This window comes from Rhopalosiphum padi, chromosome 1 (assembly GCF_020882245.1).
Source record: "Rhopalosiphum padi isolate XX-2018 chromosome 1, ASM2088224v1, whole genome shotgun sequence".
Classification (NCBI taxonomy): Eukaryota; Metazoa; Arthropoda; class Insecta; order Hemiptera; family Aphididae; genus Rhopalosiphum; species Rhopalosiphum padi.
In genome coordinates, this window is record NC_083597.1 from 7,715,742 (window position 1) to 7,742,285 (window position 26,544).

General features: G+C 26.4%; 1 protein-coding gene across 1 annotated transcript in view; it reads left to right on the plus strand.

Moving 5' to 3' along the window:
- LOC132931635 (protein qui-1) overlaps positions 1 to 26,544 on the plus strand; it is a 196,304-nt gene that overhangs the window by 122,471 nt on the left and 47,289 nt on the right. The window contains exon 3 of the mRNA XM_060997526.1: positions 1,328 to 1,407. Within this exon, the coding sequence (XP_060853509.1) occupies positions 1,328 to 1,407 (80 nt within the window). The remainder of the gene's footprint in view (positions 1 to 1,327; positions 1,408 to 26,544) is intronic.

The window sequence follows — 26,544 nt, forward strand, 5'->3', positions numbered from 1 at the left end:
ACTTTTTTTTTTTTTATATATATATATAAATGTTTTAGATAAACTATAATTTATTTCTTCAAGACAACCAAGTATTTGAAAATACGATATTTTTATAGTTATCTTAAAATATCCCTAAATTCAGCATTTTATTAAATAAATAAATTTGTATATATTAATTATTTTTATTGATTTATTTAATAAAATGAAGATAAGAATCCATGTTAAATGCACTTAGCTGAACGTATAACGTTTATTTTTATTTTACAAGTACGGGTTAATCAAACTTATAATTTAAATATTTGAATTGGGGTTGTTACCTCTTATCTTTATCTTAAAACGATATCCATGTTATTTGATAAAAAAAAATTATACTCACCATTTAACAAAGATTTTATATGACTTTGATTTGGGATTCGCTGTTTGGCTTTTATTAAACAAACAAAACATAGGAAGACTTCTTTGATAGGAAAACTCAAATGTTTACCAACAAAATTTGAAATTTTTTTTATTATTTTGCAATTATACATTGACTATTAATCTCTGTATAGACAAAACCACGTCTTTATTGTTATTGTTATAGAATGTAAAGATACTTTGAACCCCTATCTATTATATGTTATGTATAATAATCGCAATGAATATTATTGAACAAAATTACGAATATTAATTAATTTAAAACTAGAGCAAAATTATTTAATTATAAACAGACATCTGAAACCACTGCAGTGGTAAATATTGTCATGTCATCGAGTTAAATGCCATAAATAACTTTAGAGTCGTATACTTGAGTTTAAACGTAAATTAAATATTATGTATTAAAACATTTAGTATTTCAATGCATTCGTGGTTTACTAGTGAGTTGACGAAAGATATAATAAACAGTAATTATACAGTTAATCAATAGTTTTTCATATGCTTGTAAAGCACGCTATACCTAGCTGTTTATATTTGATAACAAATACAATATACGTATATACTATACTCAATGACACTATTCAAACATGTTATTATAATTAATGCTGTTGAAGCAACCGATATTTTAAACAAATAAATAGAATGTTAGTTTATAATATACTTTTCGATCACGTCTTCTTTAGTTTAAAATATTTTTTAATTAACAAATCTTATAAAAAAAAAAAAATATTCAAAAAATGAAAAACAATATAATACTAACCTAGGTACTTAAGTCAATAAAATATTTTAAGAAGTATATTCTATTTCAAAAATATTTAAAATTTGAAATGTATTTTAATTTCCCTTTAAGTTTATTTATTATACTATTTTTTATTTAAAAATACTTACCATCTAAATCATTTATTAATTTATTTAAACTTGTGTTTTTTAGATTTTTTGGAAGAGAGAAGATGTATCCTGGAAATCGTGGGTCCAGATCTACAGAACCTGTACGACTCAACTGGCTTAGAGGTGATTGGCAAGAATTTTATTTTATCATTTCAATAAATAAAAAAAAACAAAATGTGATTCAAATTAAATTAATAATCTCAATATTTTTGGTAGATTTCGTGCATAAATAAATAGACATTTTTTTCGGATTATTAATTTTATTTTATTTCGTAGGTTCTTTTGTATGTCGTAGGTATTATTATGCGTAATAATATATTAAATACGAGTATAAAATAGAATAAATAAATTATTGTTTTGGTATGATCTCAAGTTCTATTATTAAACTCGGTAGGTACTTCTGACTTCAATTTAGTTCCAAGTGTCTACGCCACAACGGCATGCATAAGCGTACCGATATAACGAAGAAGTTAACCCATAAATTTTCATTCATTCATTCTACTTTACACTTATTTCACGAACACCTGCAAGAATACGTGATATATGAGAAAACTAAGTACAGGGTAATATCATATTGTATAATATTATATTTATATGATATATGATATACATTATATAAGAGATCTGGATTCTAAGTTTGATATTTCAAGTTTATATCCGGGTTTGTAATCGCAATACAATTTACAAAATATACAAACTTATTTTTGTAATCCAACGTAATACACGCATTTTTCAATTGTATAATATATTATTTATGATCAATGTAATATATTAATAGTTTTACGATAAAATTATATACTGCTTACTTTTAAAAATCTAACACTCGATATATCATTCGAATGATTGTAGTGTATAATATAATTGGTTGATCGCGATCAGATTATTTTTTTATACGTCATAGCTCGTTTCCGATCATTTCGTGGGGCCGCGGTTTGAATATAATATGAATTTAATGAAATTAAAATGGCCATGCTTAAAATATAGCTAAATACTGAGACTACTCGCCAATATGTTTGTGATGAAAATACGAAGTTTTTGGAGACCATACATTTTGGACCACATCGAAAACTATTATATTTTTGTAACATTCAATTAATTTAACACACTATAACTTCTAAAAACATAAACTTATATACTTCCAAAATATTTTCACTGTTATTTAATTTCTCTCTTGTCTATTTGAAGAATGTTATCAATTAGCCAGAAACAGCCATTTCATCCATTGTAATTGTTATTCTGGTCACGAAATTCATTCTTTTCGTTATTTTTCTGATTAATAGCTTCAATTGTGTTTTCATCTGAAATATAATTCATAAAACATAGACTGTCGCGTGGAATTAGTTGAATATTTATATATATATATATATATATATATTATATATATATTTAACTAAGTTTAATTTAGTCTCCAAACAGAATTGAATCCACGCTGTGAGAGACATTTAATTTGCGGAACAAAACAAAATTATGTATATTATTAGAGAAAATATATGTCCACAAAATATTATAAAGTTAATTTAAATTTCAATTTAAATCATGAGAAGGATAAATAACGATTTAAATATTATACATAATCTATTAGTTTAGGTTTTTGTAGACTTAAATGTATTATAATCTTTAAATCTGTGTTAAAGAGTGACAAAAAAATAGTACAATAAAAATGACTGCATTGTCGTAATATTATAGTATTGAGAGATGTACCTACAAAAAAATAAATAATTAAACTAATGATATTTGTAAATAACGATATTATATATTAAAATATAACTATGCTTTATTGTATAACATTTTTAACAAATAATTATTGAATTATAATAGTAATGGTAATAAAAATATTTTATAATTTTAAAAATTAAAAAAAAATATATTGTTTTTTTTTTATATTATAAAGTTAAAATATTTATAATATCATTAAACATAACTACTTAATAATCTGTTTTAGTTTTAAGGGCTTTTAATGGGCATTATAAATAATAGTAGTTGCCTATTTTCTTCTCGATTCTTAACTGAAACTTAACATATTATGGTTTCTAGAAATGTATTAGGAAATTTATTACAACAATATTATAGGTATTCGTTATAAACTTAATACAAAATAATTAAACTGAAAAATGTGCTAATAAGAAAATTAAATCATTATATTATAATAATTATAAACATGTATATAATTGAGTCACAAATCGCAATATTAGTGATGTGATACATACATAAATTGTAAAATACCTTTTTATATCTTTTGATTTATACAATATAAGCTTATAATATTTGTCCGTGCCGTAATATTAAAATAATCAAATATTACATTTTGAGAATTACAACAATTCACTGGAAAATGGTCTTATTTGCCTCTATAATAAATAGTACACAATAACATACTGGGTTTTTTTTTTTATATATAGCCATTATAAACTGTCATATGTTTTTTTTTTTTATAATTCATTTTCTGGATTCGTGAGTTTTTACGAGTCTCTTGGGCTCGTCTTCATAGTATTTCTATTGAAGACATCTATTCGGTGTGCACGTACGCGCCGTTACAGATGCTCCAGATTTACATACTTTGACCAGAAAATTATTTCGATGTATGTTAGTTTTTCATTGTTGAAACTCGTTGTATGAATATAAATAACCACGGCTTTAACGCATAAAACTTACTATACGGCTTATTTTGTTTTGAATTCAGCGTATATAATGTTGAGATTTATAAAGAATAAAAGCTAAAGAATATTAGTGAACATTAAACAATTGTTAAAAAATTTTAAATTTACAAATTAAAAGTGTTTATATTATTCACATATTATGGTTTGTATTTATATAAATATATATATTATATATTAAAAATAAAAATATATGTAATATTGTATATTGAGATATAATTAAATATCTGATATTTTAAACAATTTAAGTTTTAGAAAAATTTGTATTTTTTATAGATATATTATTAATTCATTTCTCTAGACATAAAAGATTAACATTTTCTTAAACAATAATAGTATTAAGTATAATTAATTTGGGTTCTATTACTGGATGGCTTCCCTCTTTTTATCATTCATGTTATTACTTGTAAATATTATTATATCATCATATCATTTGCTTATTGTGTTTCATTAACACGGATTGTAAATTTTCCAAACAATACAAAGTATAGAAGTATAAATATTCTATTATTTTTAAGAAAATTATTGCCAGTGTAACAACTGGTTAACTATTTTTAATAAAATGTTAGAAAAGTTAGATCCATGCATAAGGGACTATGGCGGCTTAGCATCTTTTACGTTAGATCCCTAGGATATTGGTTGTTGGATATGCAAATTCGGCGTAATGTGAGCGTAAAGGAGTTAACGGTCGTGAATAATGGATAAGGATTTTCCTCAAAATCTATTAATTAATAATTAGGTGACCGTTGTTATAGAAGAGAAATTAGAGAACACGGAACAGCTTTTAACCGTACAAACCCTTTACGTTTACCCTTACCCTTTCGTAATCAACTTTTCATATTAGACTCATTCATACAATACAGACCCGGTTGAACCAATTTGCACTCACCTCATTCTGTGTAATGTGACTCTGTCATTGATCTATATGTTAACCTTATCAAACTTGGGTTGTTCAAGTATTTTGATTCTTTAGAAATATTAACGCTGACTCGATTTTCTTAAGCCACGATGATTATCAACATTCTATTAAAGTAAGGTATTCTTAAATATTTGTACAAATATATTAGTCAATTAAAAAATGTAAACCAAACATTATACAATTAACGTTCTACGCATGGCGCTTAACCGCATTTAATTAATTTAAAATGTCAAAAAATAATTGCATCATGTATTAACGTCAAACATACAAAGCAATTACAATTATTTTCCATTCTAAACTTATAGTGATTTGACTAACATTCAATTAGTAAAAAGTTAATAAAATCAAAATACAATAAAACTAAATGTTGATCGTAAACATAAATATATTATAATAAATAAAAAAATATTATAAACTAAAAACATTAACATTAATAAATATTCAGAAAAAATATTATGATGTTTTATCAGATAAACTAAAATAATTATTTTAAAAATTAAATCATATCAAGTCACAAGACAAAAATAGAATATTATTCATTTATTTGAGATATTATTGCAAATAGTTTTTTTTTACGAACATTATGTTTTGTCTTGAAAACTGAAAAATATACAAATTAATTAATAATTTCTCATTATTATTTTAAAAAATTATTTCATCAAATAATAATTATGGCATTCGATACATAAGTGGTTTTTTTTTATAAAATTTAAGTTAGGCATAAAGAAGCTTCAAATGTTAGATAAAAAGCGGGTATCGCAAAAAATAATAATAATAATTGTAAACTCAAAATTTCCATTTGCTGGTATGTAGAATATTTATACTGGAGGGGATTTTCCACAAGTTTTCTCAGTTATACAAGTAGGTGGGAGAAGACAAGTTATTTTTGAAAAACAGTGAATTTTGAAATTTTTCGAAAGAAAAATATTAGAACCGATTGAAACTCATTTGTACTTGCTATGTGGTAACTCTATATCGGCAATAATAAGATCAATACTCTCGACATCCCTGATTATTTTCTTTGTAATGATTTGATTAATGAGTGTAATCCAACTGAAATTGATTTAGGGCCTTTGTGTACCAGAACAGGTTCGGAATGGTGATATGAAAAAAATTAATGATTCAATTCTATCAAGATAGCCCAATAATAACATAAGTTGTGTTTCCACTGATATAAACATACAGATGATTCTTTTGCGGAAATGCACTAATAGTGAAAACATGTCTTCACGTTATCCACACTGAGTATCTTGCATCCTTGACATATTCAGGATTTTCATCCGCTTCATGTAATCTAAAGCCAGGTCACATTACCACGTTAAATAAATGTATGCATTTCTGATGGCATGTGCTGTAATGAAACACAATTAGTAGTGATTAAAGTCAACAAGACCATAGACTATTGTGTGAGTTTGGCAGAAGATAACAAGAATGGTTCATATCGCATGCACAATACTTGATAGAAGTGTAAGTTCAGATCTTCCTTTCGCATTGAAAATATTATAATTCCCAGTGACACTTGCATTTGCCATAATAATTGATATATTTCGGGGACAGATCTTTGATAAAATTAGATTATTTGTCACATGTAAGGATACTATATTCTCTACATACGGTTATTAAATAAAAATATGCGTTTATACGTTGCATTTTAACGACGTAAAAGTGGTGGAAAAATTCAGGAATGAGCGTAAAATTGCAAATACATCAATTGAAAATATTGTATTTGATAAAATACTATAGTAATATATATTTATAATAATTATATTTTATTAAAAATGCTTGTTTGAATTTTCATTCAGATTTTGTTTCGACCCAGTTATATGCATTATATAAAATATAATATAATTTTTTTTTTTTTTGGAAAACATTTAGAAATTATCATTAAGCATTAAAATTATGAAATATCAATATATTTTATACAAAATATTATGTTGTTTGTTAATTTTAATAATTATCCAATGATTCTGTAAGGAAATCTCTAATATGAACAATCGGTATAATTAAAGTTATCATATTTGATTTCAATCGAATAAACTACGTTTCAGTATAAATAGTATTGTTAACAGCGTTAATAATCGGAAAAATTATAAAAACATATTATATTACGTTTATTTGTTGGGTACGATCAATTCGTTTTACACCCAGTCAGTGACATACTTACTAGCTTAAACCTGATTTTTTTATTGAAAGAGAGGGGGAGCTGGGTTAATTTCAAATAAAAATTCAAATTACCAAAAATATACATTTCATGAGCAATTAATTCTTCCTAAAAATGTCGAGGGGTTTTATCCCCTTCCCGTTAGTACGCCACTGCACACGGTTAAAGTGCAATACACATAATACAATTTTAACACAGCACAATAAAATTGTCAGATGAGTAACTTATTATAGTTATACGGCATGTTTACGTGTATGGGAAATCGATGTGCGGTTGGGTATGACGAAACGTGCCGATGTTTTTAGGTAGGGTGTGCGTGACGAAACAAAGAATTTTCTCAGATTTTCAATTGGAAATAAAAGTTTCGTTAAATGAAATGGAAAGCGAGAAAGCAGTGGCGGCGGCTGTGTTTGGTACCGGACAAAGTAAAGTTATCCAACATAACGATAACGGATGTGTAGTCTGATAGAATAAAAAGCCATGGAGCAGTTAGCGTTTAGTGAACGGGGCACACGGAAACATTTTCGGTCGAATTAATGTAATTTCCGAATCAAAAGCTATCTCGGGAAAATTACGTTATAAATTATATTAGTTTGTGGTAATGATGATGGTGTATAGCAGGTGTCAATGAATGGGAGGGTTGTCCGAGGTAGGAACGTTTCATTGGGATTAATGTGGTAACCGAAATTACAGACAGTTTGAGTTCAATTCATCATGCTCAGATCGGTGTGGTTTCGTTGTGTAGTCATGGCATAACTTCCGCCAACGCATTTGCCGAATTAACAACGGATACGTTTTGTCAATTCAAGAAACTTAATTAAAACGCAACCTTCATAGCACCGTAAAAATTAATACAAATACGTGAACAAGCTTATGCACATTATATTGTTAAACCAACCTTATCTCCTTCTTCCGCCAATCACAAATTACAGATTAATTCTGTATTAAATAAAATTGTTCAAATCTTCTTTCTTGAAATAGAATTTTGAAAAAGTCCAAGTAATGCTCAGATTTTGTTTCCTGGAAGTCTGATCGTCTCTTACACAAATATTATATTACAAAATATATCACAATATATACCATATTAGATTACTTATCAATATATGTGTTTAATTATAAAATGAGTATGAATTATGTAAAAACTATAAGACTACGAGTATATAAATTTAGCTCATTTAAGGTACGAGTTTTTTTTTTATTAAATAACTAAAAATAATTATCTACATTCTACGAGATAGTTAATAAAAATTCTTTAGTAAACATTTTTCTCAGATAATTATACTCAAAAGTTAAAATATAGGTTAACAATAACATAATTTATTTAATTTTTATTCGATGAAATTAGTATAAATTGGTAGGCACGTTGGTTATTCATAGAATTCAATGATTATTATTAATCACGTCCCTTCTAAAAGGACAAAACCCGAAGTGAACCCATTTCAAATCGATTGACAGCATAGAACTTTAAGCGGATTTTTTTCAAGTCACTACTGACGTACACTGAAAATACAAAAAAAACCTATATAGGTCAAAACAAAACAGAATTATACTTTTGTAGTAAGTGACAACATTTTATTAATATCCTATGAAATTATAACTTTATTTTAATAATTTACTTCTAAAATCGTAAGACATATAAAACGACAACGAATTTGTGAAGAATTATGAGACAGTCTGAATTAGATTTTTTATAATAATATATTCTTTTATATAAATTACTTAAATTTAAATTTTCAAAACCTAAATTTGTCCGAATAAATACATAAGGTAAAAATGAGTTGTATTAATGTAGTACATTTATCTTAGCATTTATAAATAAATACTTTATATAATCATATTATAAAACATAAGTTCATAACTATTAAGCAGTACTTAAAAAATAACTTACATAATGCTATATTACTCAATTACTTGGGTAAAATGAAGTTTTTGGAACACTCTAAACGCAAGAGCTTTCATTATTATTTAATAACTCGACGTCGACGTATTTTACTTTTGTAGGAATTAATGAGTGGTGGAAAGAAAAAAAAAAATTAGAATGCATATTATACAAATTCGCCGAAAACATAGTCTTCGGAGTGATCATTTAGTAACTGTGAAGTGGAATAATTAAAAACAAACATTGGTAATGGATATAAATAAAAATATAAAACTTGCATAAAAATACGATGCATGCCATAAAAATGATAAAAATTGGTCGACTTCAATAAAATATAAAATATTCACTAAAAGTTATATATTTAAATGTAATGCAAAGATATAGGTAATAACTATCTCATTAAAAAATATAATATTCTAACATGTAGAACACATTTAATATACAAAAATGTGCATGTCTAAACCAAATAACGCAAACGATAATACTTTATAATTTATCACAAACACTATAATATTTCCGACTATAATTGCACTATAACTTTGATCTTCATAAGTAGTAACTTAAAATTATAATGTAAATATGTGTAATTTTTTATTTTATTGTCAAAATGAATCGAATTTTTGTTTTTCAATTATTGTATTATGTACTAATTATTGTGGAATAATGAAAATTAATTAAAATCATCGTTTATTTAACTCTTCCATTTACGCAGTCATGTAAATTATATATTAGGCTGCACAATATATAATAAAATGACAATCGCCATTATTTAACACTCTAATTCAGTTCCCTAATTACATACAATCACTTTTACTATTGAAATCCGGGGAACTCACTTTGATATAATATAGTAAACTCTGAGTGTAATTCCTGGTTGAGTATGTCAATGTAATTAATGTACTCAATTTGATTTCAATAAAAAATTGCTGTACTTACATGGAAAAATGATTCTGAGTAGAGACGAAATCGTGTCAACCTATATTTTTAAGAATTGTTTACAATATTAAGTTTTATTAAATACTACCTATTGGCTATTAATAATTTATTTGTTTTTTCGCTAGTCTGATAAATATGTTTAACTATTATTGACCAAAAACATTACTATGACATAAATTATGCTGTAATACGATATTATATTATTATAAAATAGAATCACACATCAAAATAACCTAATTTATTAATTTATAAGTCAGTACCGCATTCCGTAAAACGGTATAAATAAGTTCTTAGTACCTATATTTTAAATTAGTCTAAATATTTTGAAAATATCATAGTGTATCAATATTCAATTTCATCAAAATAATAAGAATTATCAAAATTCTATTAATTTATTCATAATACTTTAAGTTGAACTAAATTTGATAAAAATAAATTATACACTACTTATAGACATATTATAGAATTGTACATTTTATGTATTTATATATATTTGATTGCTGTAAGAATCCTTACAGCGAACTTTGTATTCAATTATTTTTCAATTTTCCAGTCTTGGTTAATATGATTGAAAATTGTGTCCACATTTAATTACTTGCAAAATAATTTACAAATTTTCGGGATTTTGACAAATATTTTATGTACTATAAAAATGCTTGTGAAAATAAATATGCCGATATATTTTCAATATTTTAAAATCTCTATAAAAATGTATTTTAATAGATATTGTATTATTAATGCACATAAATCAAAGCTTAAAGAAACCAAAAATAAAATAATATTCTATTATAAAACAGTTCTGAATTTTATTTCTTAATTCATCGAATTAAGAAAATTATATTTTAAGTAACTAAAATATTTCAAGTGTTCATTAAATATATATATATATATATTTTTTTTAATAAAACAAAATAATTAAAATGTTATAATGAAAAATCATTGACATCAATATTTTATGTTCGAACGCTCATAAAAATTCAATAAGGCTTTAATATTATTTTTCTCCTTAAATTATTGTGAAAAAAAAACTTATGAAAAATCTTGTATTAAATTTAAATATGAATTCTAAACTACTTATAAAATAATTGCAAATTTTTGAGATTTCTTATACGATTATATGTTTTTTTAAATAAACACGATACGGTGTTTCAGAAATATTTCCATTTCCCATCAATGCTTTTTTATGTATTTCTCGATCATTTTGAATAGGTAGGTACTAGGAACTTTTTACTTTTGATCCTTCAAAATACAAACGAGATTCAATTTACTACCGGAAAATTCCTTGCATATTATTGATTAAAGCGTTTTTCCTTAAAATACGTATCATTGAAAAATCAATTATTCATCGCTCAGCTAAAAATCTAAAATAAAATCACAAGAACTAAAAATGATAAAGTTTTAAAAAATAATAAATATATTATTCTATTTTTGTATTATATCATTTATGTATATTAATTCAATTGTATATCTGACATAAAAATATTAATAATTTCATTTTAACCAACATTTGAGTTAACCTATAATAATATTGATAAAAATTAAAGATACATTTTATTAGAATAAATTAAGTTAAAACAAGAATAAAAATTATTTTTTTATGAATAGTATTATTATACATACAATATTATTGCAAATTGACAAATGTATATCACTCAAACTTAATAATATTTTTAAAAAGTTCTAAATTCTAACTTATTTCAATTTAAAACTTGTTTTGAATAATAACCTAATATGAAAATTTAAATATAAATTTAAGCAATCAATCTATATTTTGTATAGTGGACGTATTTGTAAAATAGTTTTAGTTCTTCCTGAACGAATTTAATCTTAAGATTCGAATGCATTTTTTGTTAGAGAGTATCATCTTTAACGTTTAAAAACCAATAATTTTAAATAATATTATTTTCAAATTTAAATGTTGTTTTTTTTTTCCGACAACTCCTTGTTCTGCAATCTTTTAGGTTTACGTACATATCCAAAGGCTACACAATTTTTAAACATTAAAGTTGTTTTCATCGGATGATATATGACCCATAAGTTCTACCTGGTCCCAAAATAATACTAGTGGAGTCTGACAAACTCGTTATGGCCGTTAAGTGATGTCGCGAGAATTTCCCCGGGGGTACGAGTGTGTCAGTATCTGGTGTGTGTGGGGGGAGTCTCCACGCCCGCCGCGGATGAGTTTGGTTTTCAGAAATCGATTGGCGAACAACATTATTACTTCTGCACCACTCCCGCACACCTGTCCACAAGACTATATATGAGGAATCCATTAGTCACATGGAATTTGGCACCGAAATGTATTCCCTACTGCTGCATCGCCACCGCCAAATATACGTGGTAAACGAATGAGGGTTTATGGTTTATCGCGGGTAGGTTGTGCAATGGAAATGGGAAATTCACTTCAGTGCACGAGTTGTATTATTGTTGGCGTCCTGTTGAAATTCATACTAAACTATAGGTAAATTTGCACGATGCTGTATTCACAAATCCTCAGAAATCCATTTGGTTAGAATGGATCAAATTTCGTCGTATTTGCTGAAACACGTTTTTTCGCATAATTTGTATACCTACACATTATTAGCATTTTTACATTCAGCTGAACATTTTTTTAAAATTTTTTTAAACGGTATTTAAAATAAGTATTAACGCTTCGTAGTAAATCAAAAAAATATATACACCAAGTTTTACTACTATACTATTGATTTGTATCAATATATAGTAATTTGAATGATATAAATATACACATTTGTTTTTATCGAATTTAATATCTAAATACAACTATATATTATTATGGTTTCAATGCATGATACAGTATAATATATTATAATATTATTAGAAAATAATTTCCTCGTATTACTGAACATAACACGAAAAACGATTTTGATGGTTACATAATATTCTTAAATAGCCTATAAAAAAATCCCAGTTTTATTTTTTTACATTTCGTTACAACATACTATTTGTATTTTTATGCAATTTTTACCAATACTGGAAAATATTTTGTTTTATCGTTTGTTTTTTTTCAAATAACATAATTTTTCATTTTTTATATCATATCATTCAAGAGTGTAAAAGTATTTGATAAACCGTTATTGTGCCTTGTCACCGCGACAAAGCGACGGTTATCGAGTTACAATGGGCGTACACCGATACGTTGAGATGACAAAATAGTATTCTGGCACCCTCGGGGCTTGGACTATATCACATCTGAAAACTCAAAAACGTTATAATACTATATGATTTTTTTTTCTACAACAACACAATTTAGTTTTCAAATGACGATGATATTTTTATGTCCCAATATAAATTTTTAAGAAACATATCAATTTCGATTAAGGTTTTTGGTCACGTGTGTACACTGTATAAACAAATATATTCGATCATATAATTTATAAGGAATGTCGTTAATTCTTATTATATAACAAGTACATTTTATTTATTCAATGCATATGTTAAAATGCATAATTTTTGTTCCAAAAATGCAAAATAATATATATTTTAAATTTATTAAAATATTATTTTTAAATATAAACTAAAAATAATGTATTTAAGATAAATTAGTTTAATTTTTCAAGTAATAATTATTTAGAGCGAGCCATAATATCATAATGGCCTTTATCTATCATTAAATATTAAAAACAGTATGAAATTTATCTCTTTATTTTTATACTAGAATACGACAATCAAAAAAACTCATCGGAAAAATAATTAAAACTAAGGTATAAATCAGTAACATTTGTATGTTTTTATTTGATGTCAAGAAATATAGCTGAGTTATCTAAAATACATTTTGTAAGTTAACGTTTAAAATGTTGCTCTTTTTTACATGTTTGTTCAATTTGTAAATTTACTTAACGTCTAAGACACCATCCAAATAATATTACGCTTAAATTATAAACAATATAAAATACATTACTACATATAACGTTAACACGTACAGTCAGTTTTTAGGTATTTTATAAATATTGTTATTTAATAATATATATGTTTAAAATAATGGCAAATATAATATATTTCACAACATATTTGTAATAACTGTATATAAAATGTGTCTTATATAAGATAATTTGTCATGTTTGTTCATCATTATTTAAATAAAAAATATAAAATAATTTTTAAGTAAAGTTCACTAATGAATTAAACTTGAACATTAATTTTTAAATTTTATAGAATTAAAATATATAGAACTAACATATAATATATATTATAAATAACGCTGCGTTTTTAGTATTTATATATTCACTTAAACTATTCATCAATTTTAATATTATGGTAGTACATTGTTTGTAAAACTATTTTAATTCAAGAACGTTCAAAACTTATTCGAATAAATCTTAGATGACACGATGAACACCAAATGTCGAGTACAATTTAAACTTAACATAACTTTAAGCTCCACATCTAAAACTAAAACTTAAATAATAGTATTATACTTAAAATTCCTTCAACATGTTAGGTTCATACATATACTATATCAATCATAGATGGTAATGTTTTAAAAGATTATATTATGCCGCCTTATAAAATATAAGATATCTAAAAAATTAGGAAACACACTCTGCAAGCTTGTAAGATTTCCCGGTTTCTTTACATCGTGAAAGAAAATATTAAAGAAAACATTAAATAATAATACTATCGCTATTAGTTGTTGTATACACAATAATAAATTGTTTCAAATAATAACGATTATACATAAAAATATATAAGTATAACCAATTAATCACTATTCGTTAGTTATATTGACTTTTATAACCACAAAAATACGAACTATAAGGTTAGGTTAGACCGATTGATTTATGAACGAACACAAAGTGAAACAAAAAAAATCAAACAAACTTGTATACAATATTAATATGCTATTAACAAATTGAAGGTATAGAAATAACCGATTATTAGTTTTGATACACTTATAGTGATGCTGACTGAGTTAGAAAACTGTCATATATAAAGAACGATGAGGTGACTTGAGAAACCATTAATAGTTTATCCAGCTTACGAAAGTTTTTATATCCAAATTCTTTATAAATAACTTTAAACTAATCAATTTCTAGTGCACAAAAAATGTTTGATAACGTTTTAAGCGGAAAAAAAACCGTAATTTTTCATTAATAAATTCTAACCCCCTTATAATTCTATGACAATATTATTATAATGAATGAGCATAAGTGGGGTTCGGTACCTTGGAAATTCGTCAATCTTCGACCAAACTTTAAAACAAATAAAATGTCTTTACCAGATTACTCAGTTTAGAGAATAATGCGGGGGTATTCAGAAAAACTTTGTATCATAAAATATATTTTAACGCTGTAGAGAGAAGTTTATAAAAGTTTATTTGCAAAAAAACAACGTTTTAAAAGCAGGAGAATGGAATTTAATAAACGTTATTTTTAAAACAAACAAATATCTGTCGTCAAATAACATAAAAATCTTATTTTTAACGTTTATTAACAAAAAATGCATACGAGCATGCAATTCAAATATTATAAAAGTATAAATGCAAATCTGCAGTAAGTATTAATGTTTTATGTATGTTGTATGTATAAGTGCCAATGTGTTATCCCAATATCATATTAATATTTTTGTATGTCTTGTCCAGAATTCGAATTCTTTAAAATTATTAATTACTATTATTCTGAGCCGAGTCAAAACTTTGATATATTCTGTTTCTATTCATAGTGTTTTTCTATTTTATACAACTTTCGAGAAACAATATTGTTCTTTTCATTAATATTTATGCTGTGTGTTTGATTCAGCACTTAAAAATAGTAAAAACATAATTTAACTTTGTTGAGGTGCAATCTAAAAAACCGAATGGTCAAATGGGCATAGTTAAGCAATCCCAAAAAAGATATTGTGGGTTTTGGAGCCCTTAATTTTTTCAGTTAGTCTACAACTAGCATAAACTATGATGATACTAGTTTTAAAACTAAGAGTGTTAATTAACCCCAATTTTCCCTCCCTTCCCCCCCCCAAAAAAAAAAAATACTGTGCCAATGTAATTGACATAGGCACACGGTTGAAAACCAGTGACTAGCAGACTGTCATAAAGTTGACAATAATCCAAGTCGATTCGCTGTCACATCGTTACTACGATGATAAACCCGTTATGCAATTATTTTTATTTATTTACTTTACTGTAGATACTTTTAATGTCGTCATGGCATCCAGGATCATAACCTTTTAGCCATTAAAATTGAGTCAACTTTTTTACATTTGAGGTTTTTTTTTTAACTACAGTGGAGTCCTACTGGCTACTACCTCTGCGAAAAAATATATAAACAATTTATTTTTTATTAATACCCTCGTATAAATGTTATATGTATTTCAATTGTAAACATCCAATTTGTAATCTAATAGTTGTTACAAAAATATGAATTGCGTAATACAACATTAATATTAATATGATAGTAAAATAATAATGTTGTTTTAAATTTGATCGACTAGTGAGTAATACAAATGTAATAAACTATTTATATTTTTTAACCTACGAAGATTTGAAGATAATGAAAAAAATTACAAATTCTTTTATGCGTTTTAATGCATAGTAAATAACTATATAAAAATGTTATTAGGTTTAGATTTAAGTTTTTTTAATCTTATTAAACAACCTAGGGCAGTAATTCTCATTTGTGCTGTTTTTATTATTTATAATGATTTGGGGTATAATACTGAATCACATTCTTATACATATTCTTATATAAAAAACGAATTTGTTTAGATTAGGTTAAGTTCGATTTAAAAAATTGGCTCGCAATTTTACCAAATCGTACGATTTGATTTGAGCAAAATAAATACCAAATTAATACGCTGAAATATATATTCCGCGATTATTTTGTAGTATAATACCTATAAACGTTTAGTAAAATCTTACGATCGTATATATTCATATAAAAAAAAAACTTAATAACAACTATAATCGTTCTAATTTAATTGAATTTATTCCGTTATTACAAAAAAATCGCAATTACTAAATTTAATGAAGTATTAGTCTAATTCTAAACAACAAGTTTTGCTGAAAAACAAACCAAAACGATTATTTTAAATAGCACAATATTGGCCTAACGGACGGCAGTCTTGCGGAAATTAACGTTCAACGGACTGTTAACGTAGCATTAAAGATTTATCCTGCGGTAACGTAGTCCGGCCCACTAGGCCCATTGTTAGTTCTGTCAGATTAACACTTTTCGAATTGTGCACGTGGTGGTGGCCAGTAGCCAACTCCGTGGGCTGACACATTACGAGTATTTTGAATGTGAATTAAATTAAATTTTCGTGTATACATTCTATTGTCGAGCTATTTGCTGATTTGGTAGAGTATTTTGTGACATATTGAATCCGATAAGAATAAATTGCCTAATGATATTTTTTCGAATAAATAGTCTACACTTAAGTATTATTAGTACCTACCAAGTAAAATACTATACAAGCATTGATTTAACATTGAGTTTTGTTTGGTTTCTGTTTACCCTTATTGTTAATCAAATATTATCATATTTACTATGAAAATATATAATATAGATAGATAAGTAAATATTTTGTATTAATCTTGATTTAAAACAAAGTGTTTTTTAGTTTAAATTACAATTATAGGCACATATTTTTTTGTGTAATGCAAAAATTAATTATTTTACAAAACTGTAAAAACGCTTAAAAAGTTATATTTTAGGACGTATAGTGTTGTAGTGTTAATGACTTGGGCGTATTTTATTACGTTTGCTAAGTTATATTATTCTGAAAACTTAATTTTAGTCGAGGAATATTTAGTTAATGTGATATTATCTTTCATTATTTATATTTTTAATGTATTTTCATCTGAAAATGTGAATATTTCATTATCTGAGTCAGAAATAAAATGAAAATGTTAAAAAATATTACATAAATATTTTCTTCTTTCATATTTTAGTTTATTATTTCTGTGTAGTATACACCCACCCACACACACACAAATATACATATTTTATAACAAAAACGACAAAAAAAAAACTGCAGTTAGTTTAAAAATATAATACAAGTTTTGTTCCAAATTAAAAATGTTTTAAAATTTTAAAACATAAAATAAATACTCAATTTTGATAATCAATCACCTTACTGATAAAGCGACAAAATTAATGATAATTTAAAATAATAATTTATTTAAGTAGTATATTTATATATATATATTATGTATTTATGTAAGTACTTATGTGTTATGTACATTATATCATATTATTATACTATCCAATTTAAAACAGTTGTAGAGTAATATGTTTTTGTTATTCGTTTTAAAATGTGTACACAAAAATATACTTAAGGTTTGGATTCGTAACATATATGCACATATTTAGAAAATGTATATTATAATTTATTTAATGCTCAAAAAAACATGTCAAATTAGTTAGAATACAAGGTAAATATCGCATATTATGTTGTCTGAAAATCATATTTTTTTCATAATTTCTATGTACAGTGAAAATTGTTCGATACACGTGATACTAGTATACTACTATAATTTATGTATACATCGAAAATTTAAAAATATTTCAACTTAAATAATTTACTACATTATTAAGATTGCGGTGAGATTATCAAACAATTGGTTTGTATCGACATGAAATATATTATACTCGTATCTATATTACTATTGAACCATTGGACTTATTTATACAAACTTACTAACTTTTAAAAAACAGGGAGAGACTATCTTAGTCATTATTTACGATAAAATTATAATTTTTCAAAGACGCGAATTCATAGAGTTTTCATAGTAAGAATAATGCTACAACATTATATTATACTCAAATGAAAATGACTTTATCACCATTCCTGTAATAAATTAATAAGATAACATTATGCTATATTTTGTTATTTAGTACGTTTTGAATTCATATATGTATTATATAGTACAGTGGTTCCCAAACAGCATTGAGCCACGGAATCCTAGTTAAAACTTAAATTGGACGGGGAACCCCTTATTTATGATTACTTACTTTTCAATTTTGTTTAATTATATCATTAATTATTGTCGACCTTATTCGCGATAATCGAGTTTATTTATCTATCTATTTATTTATATAATACCTGGAATTTCAAACCACTGGGTGTTTAATAATTCCACTAAAATAAAATAAAAATATCACTTCAGTACTACATTAACCACGGACCCCCCGACATCAACACGCGGACCGCCGATTTGGAACCACTGATATAGTAATTATATATTAATTCATTACGATTTTAAACGTTGTATTGCGCACTATGTTTTCAACAATATTTCAGTTTTCAGTATAATTATATTTCAATGTCTTTAAAGACTTTTTATCACGACCATCGACGACAGAAACGGTTATTCGTATTTAGAGCAACCCCGCTGTAAGGGACTTCAGTGTCATTTTTACCCCGTCCCTGCTTTACGGTGCGGCAGCCGGCGGCGTACAATAATTGAACTCCGTTTCAAAGTAACTGTCTATTATATAAACGGTGGCTAATACACTCCGTCACTCGAAACACTGAGCTCTGACGTTACAATATATATATATATATATATGTTATGACTGAAACGGTCGGCCAGAAATTTCGCTCGACTGGCGGCCAACGTTATAGTAGTTATCGTTAAAACCCAAAAAGCCGTCTATAAGGAACTATTTATAATAATTATGTGGCTTGCTGTAATAATAATAATAATAATTATAAAAAACACGAATTTTTCTAATCAGACACAAAATATATAGTCTTATTATTTATTATTATTATATATTCCTCGTTCTAATTATTAATTACGAGTAGCTTTTACGTATACTTTACGGGGAAACTCAATTTCAAACTCTCGCCAGACGGCCCGTCACTATTCATAAAATCATAAAGACTCTAATAGTGTTAACGTTTATGTTATATGATGTGCGAATAATATAATATTACCTAACCTACCTGCGTGCGGCGGTTTATTAGAAACAGATAATACTATGTGATCGTTTATATAAATCATGAAAACCGTCATTTGACTTGCAACGGTTCACGGCTATATATAAGACCGAACGAAACGCCTTAACGCCTTTCAGCCTTTTCTATCCTCGGCTTTTATTCCTCGCTATTATGCGGCTTAATGAGGCTCGATGACTAGCTGTTTACATTATTATTCGTAACGTAACGTAATAACACTACCTGAAAAATGCGGGCTGAACCTGAAAATCGGTAGAGTATATGTATAATATCGTCGTTGTCAACGTGTCAAGGTTGTGGGGGGGGGGTGCTTGCGTGTTGGCAGTTTACTTTGATGATAAATTATCAGTAACGACCGTAAAAATTTTATTTTACTCGGGCGACAGGATGATCTCGTAGTTTATAGGATATAATGGCGGAAGAAACCTAGAACACACTGATTAAATGAGATCGACGGTCATTACAAACCGTATTCGTTATAATTAAATTTGTTTTTCTTGTTTTAATATAATGTAATACCCATGTTTTAATATTTATATTATAAAAATGTAAATCCTACTTAGATATAATATAATAGCAATGTAGTCAAGTTGCTTCAACCTAATGCAATTTTAATAACGTTACTATACGATACTTGTACAGCGTAATGTGGAATGTTTAGAAAATAATATTTATTATTTGTATAGGCACTTTATTAAATTGAGTGACACCGTTACAGTATAGACATCATTATTATAATAACCTTTATAATTTTAATTATAATTATTTTTTTTTTTATATTATACACGTTCACGATATCACATGTTGTAAAGTAAACCTATTTATTTACTATTTATATTGTTATTTGCTACTTTATGAATTATATATACTTTAAATTAACTATTAACGTTATTACAAAATATTATTGTTATCCTAGACAATGTTTATACTTTGTTATTGGGCTTTCCCATTTAAATTATAATAAATAAATAAAAATCATGCTTAATATGATCTTTTTCGAAACAAACATAAAGACATTATCTGATTATTCTGATTGAAAGTAGACACAAAATAGTAATAGCTTTTTCGTCGTCGTTTAGTATCCAAAAATGAAATGACTTATGTCTAAAATTAATTTAAGCGTTTTGTTATTTCTTTGACTGGCTCGTCTCCAGACAATAATTGATAATGTTTTTTATTAATATTTTTTTTTTTTTTGAAGATGGATAGTCGTCCTTTATCTCCGTCAATTTATCGCGTGCCGCCGCTTTTCGTTGCTCGTACATTTTGATAATATTATTAATATGCATTTTTACCACTACCAAGCGAATTAGTCGAATAACCGGTCCACATTGGAACGTCGTCGTATTTTCATTGCTTTTTATCGTGGATCTCATTGATAGGGTATTAGTGTTCCAAACCATCGGCTTCGATACTACGCACTACGCGTGCGCGTTCAAAATTAATCTGCAGATTTGATATAGAGTAGAAAAATATGTATCGTATTACGGTCGCGCGCACCAGAGCTGAGAATTGGTCTCACGTTGTCATTAGGGACCGCTCGTCCGCGTCAATTTCGTGTACAGTGCAGTATGGCACGCTCGCGAACCGTGTGCGGACAGTATCGTCGACGACAAAAATCCACACGTTTGCGCTGACGCACACTAGAAAACGGTCGGTGTGTTATTTCCTTTAGAACGATCGTATTTTTCACTCGATCGGCTGTTGACGGGCTTACACGGGAATGGCAAGTCTATGCCGACTCAGTAAACACATGCTACGACCGTGTATAAACGGCGTTTGACGGTCCGCCGGATGATCGTTTTGCAAAAGCTCTCGTACCTCGAAAAATAAACAGAAAAATCATAATAACGATAACCCCCCCCCCCCCCCCCGCCCCCTCACCACAGAACCAATCATTTCCACGAGCACGGACGCCGAAGCGCCGGTTTTGTACGTCGTCGCAGCGTTATAGGTACACATATTACACGCGGTAGCGACTTCTGTTTACCTAGTCCGTCTGTTCGCGATTTAATCGCTACACGCGTCATATTAAAACTCGAATCGCTACCGCATTACACGCCACCTGCGCCTGTCTGATATTTAAGTACGACCGAGTGTATTCTCTCATGAATACCCGACCCCGGTAGGCAATAAAATGATTATATAGGTAGCTGCTATATAGCTGATACTGCGTGATGAAAATATCGATGCGCGGAGACCGAATCCTCTGGATCCCTCGTACGCTCGAGTGTTCGGCGATACGCCAACCCTTTTGTATAATAATATACTAATACTATCGACCTTTTGCAAACCGTAACGACGATGTTTTTTTACGACGCGTATATTGCCGTAAAAATGGCTACGGTTTCACTTCAGATTTTCAGATTCCTAATGGACCCGAAATACCGCCAGTAATTTTATTTTAATTTATATTCTACTAGGTATATTATGTGTATCTTTTTCCGTGCAATCATTCTTTCAGTTGTTAAAAGAACCCTTGTATTTGCTGTGCTTAGGCGTACTTCAAATAACAATTATTCGTAGATAGTTTTTCTAAACGTTTCAAACAGGTTTTTAAAGGAAATAATCTATTTGAATATTTAAAATATATCCTATTAAAGTTGAGTATATGAAAACAAATCAACTATAAATTACTTCTTGTTAGTTTTCTTGTGAATACCTAAAAATTAGAATTTATTTATTTATAATTTTTATTTTATAGTTCTGCAAATTTACAATATATTTGGTTATTATTTTAAGGTATTTTATATTATAATACAACTAAAGTTTAAATTATGTATACAAATTTAATTGTATTATAAATGTTAAATGGTGTTTTATTGATAACAGCTATATTCTTTGAAATAACTGTATTTCAATAAAAGTTATTAATAGAATAATATTGAAACAAAGAAAATGACATTGGATTCATATTTTTATCCTAGAATTCAACTCATTTATGATGATTCTTTAAAATAAAATAAAAAAATGTTAATATTTTATTTCTAGCTGCCATTTTGATACAGTAAAAAAAGCCCTTAACCACTTATCCAGTCGTTAAGTGATTTTTTAAATTATAGGACACATTATGGAGTAGGTTTTCAATATATTCAGACCAAATTCTTGTCCCTGTAAAATTGAGCGATAGAATTGAAATACACCCGTGTAACTGTCATGGTTTTACAGTAACTTAAAAAAAGGAACCCTTTATTGATCGTGTTAAAAATCTGTTTGCTTATCATTTATTGTTCATTTTACCAGGCGGTAGTATAATTTAACCGATTTGCTAATGAAGTTATTACTTATTACACTTAAACCAAATTACACCAAGGTCTGCTCAAATTACCAAAGCCGGATTATCCATTTTGGCTGAATTTGTCCATAAAATAAGGTTAACATACACACATATACCGATATGACCGAAAACTTAGGTACAATGAAACCGAATTACACCGAGCGCTATATTCTATATTTGTTCATTTTTACCGGTCGAAAACGGGTAATATAGTTAATATAGATAAAAAATAGTTTTATTTCAAATAATTTTAAGTTAATGAAATTGGAATCAATTTAAATTGTAAATTATAGTAATCACTAATAACTAATCATAAATAATAACTTCTTTAAAAACGAGTAAAATTAAAAATTTTAATCTTTTTAATGGAACTATTTTTTAGAATTTAGCGATGAATAACATGAAATTATTAAATATACAATACTTTAGTTTCACATACTTTCAAGTATACCATCCTTAACGAAATTTTAATGAAAAAAAATCTAGACTAAGATCTGAGATGAGAAAAATGAACCGAATTATTTTTACTGAAACAAATGTTTGGTTTTTATTTATCATCTAAGTTTTAAATTTGTGTCATCTTAAATCTTGATACACGCCATTTCGACTGTTCCAACGAATTTTTATTTTGTATTAAGTTCTTGTTTATATTCCATTACTATGCATGAACAAATTCCAACTTTTCTTTTAAATTTCAATAACATTTACATTATGCGTAGGTATTACGCATTTTTATTTTCAATTTAATGCTCTTCAAGTCAGGAATCGAATAGTTTATGGCAGTTTAAGAATCCAAAATATAACTTTTCAAAATAACAAAACTTGTACACGCAAATACGAGTAAACATACAACCGTGTGTGTTTATGTAAGCAACGTTACAAGTATTTTAGTTAATTTATCTTAATTTGTGGAACAATTCGAAGTGATTTAGCTCAGCGTAGTAACTTTCGGTTATTTGTGTCAGGTTTTGTGATTAACCATCGCCTACATTAACCAACTATGTAAGTCAATCTGTAATTTATCATGATTATTCTATTAGTTTCCCAAATCACTTATAACTTCTGTTATTTCTATTCTATTAGATTAATAGATAAACGTATTTACAAGATTTCTATGTAAATTTGTACAAAAAAGTAATTTATTCGGATAAATAACATTTTTATTTAAATTATTACTTCATGCGTTTTGAAATTACAGTCAATTTATAACAAAAAATAACTTAAACAAATAATAAATTGCTTATAGGTGCATATATTTAATGAATTTAAATTATTTTACAATATTTTATCTTAATTGGCATAACCTATATAGACTACCTATAGTAAGACCTATTTAATTCATAAGCTTAAAAAAAAGCTAATCAATTATTTCCGTGTATTCAAAGGGAAAATATCGATTTACTTAAGCTCATAGGTACCCAGCTCATATCTATGTCATGTATTAGTATGACAACATCAAATATAAGTTTAAGTACTTGTTAGTTGTTAGGTTAGGTTACGTAAATAATGATATAAATATTACACAAAGAAATAAAAGTACAGTTAGCATGTTACACTAATTTGTATTGTACGTTATAAACTGTTATATAAGCATATTACATATTATTATACACTCGTTATACTGTGAAAATAAATATACATTGTATATTACTATTATACGTTTATACAATAATATATTATAATAATCTTAACTTAAAATAATTATTATTATATTTAACGCCCAGAAAAAAATTATAAAACTTTTAAAACAATAGACAAAATAACTTAAATACAAATAAAATAATTAAAATAGTAAAACGAAATTTATTACTTATAGACAGCATTTATTAAAAATTATTAATAACATCGTAAAAGAAGTCGAAATCTTTAATATTATTATATTTCATAATCAACAGATGAGTAATAAAGAACAATGTTTCTAGAGTTAAAATATGTCACATTAAAATGTATATTTCTTAAACTTTGGAGCAATATATTTTTATCATTATACATAGTTTTAAATTAAAAACAGGATTAGTGGCAACTGAGTTATTAAATTTATAGTAAATAATACAGAAAAATTATTTCGGACCTTTTCAATTTTATTAATTAACGTGGATTGGTAGGGATTTCATATAACTGAATCATTATTTAAAACATCACAAGACCACAGTACAATTATTTTAACATTTCAAATTATTGAACTCGTGAAGATTTCTGCATATACATCCTATTGCTTTATGATATATTGATATGTTACAATTGTGTACTTGGTAATAAAAAGATAATTGGTAAGAGTTATTCAAAAATTATTGATATTAATTTCTATTTTCAAAGTTTTTTATTTTTTACTTCTCGTATAATTAAATCTGATCGGGTGCTTAGTACCAAATAAGTATCATAATATGCATATTAAGTATTAAGTATTGTTGTTGAATTAAAAACTTTATTGTGTAAATTAAATCAATTTTTCAAAATTGAAAGGTCAGGTTATGTAGGTATTCAAACTATATAATGCTGTTTATTTATTTTGCATAAAAAATTGTTAAAAATTTACAAAAACCACTCTATATGTATATCATACACTAAATATATTGTAGTTTTTTATTTGTTACTTATATGACTTAAAATAATTTTAAATTAATAGAATAAATAATAGGATGTAAAAAAAGACAATAGAAAATCAATGAAAAAAAAAACGTTGTACATAATACGTACATATAATATATATATATTATATATACATATATATATATATTGGTTTCTTTTTTATTGTTAGCATAAAGAGTATAAGAATAGCAAATTCTCTGGGGATTCTGTTTCTATACCATCCAGCTTAGTATTTCTATCAATATCCAACTCACGATGTGATTCCAAAAGAAAAAACACTGACTCGGCCAACACAATGACGTGACTCAAAAAAATAACACAGAACAAAAGTTTAAATTCTCTTTTGATTTCGGTCATTTATAATTAAAAAAGCTAGATATTTTAAAGCAAATTTTTGTTCTCTCACTATTATATTATTAAACTACTTTGTATCTAACGAAATTATATATTTAGACAACGAATAACAATTTTATTTGAATATTTTATAACTATTTTAATTTATTGAAGATGTTGTTCGCAAGGACTAAAAACTTTTAACGTATTTTCAAATGAAATGTTTTTAACGAAATAATTCTATCTACTGTATTCCTAATAGTAAAATAAATAACTTTAATATAAATATATCATAAACTATACTTAATAAAAGACTAAAAGACTGACAGACCGTCATCGCTCAGAATCGTTTTTTGTATACAACAATTTATCATTGAATTCAAATTTAACACATAAATTACAGTATCATACTCCTTTAAAATAATGTACACTTTACATCTACTAAAACAATATAGATGCCTCCTTTCTTATATTTAATTTTTTTTTTTATGAAATTTTTTCACACCATATTCGTGGTGCAAAGCAGAAATTTGTAAGTGACCCGGTCATAGTTTAAAAACCAGGTTGGTTAGGTTATCAATTAATACGACAATA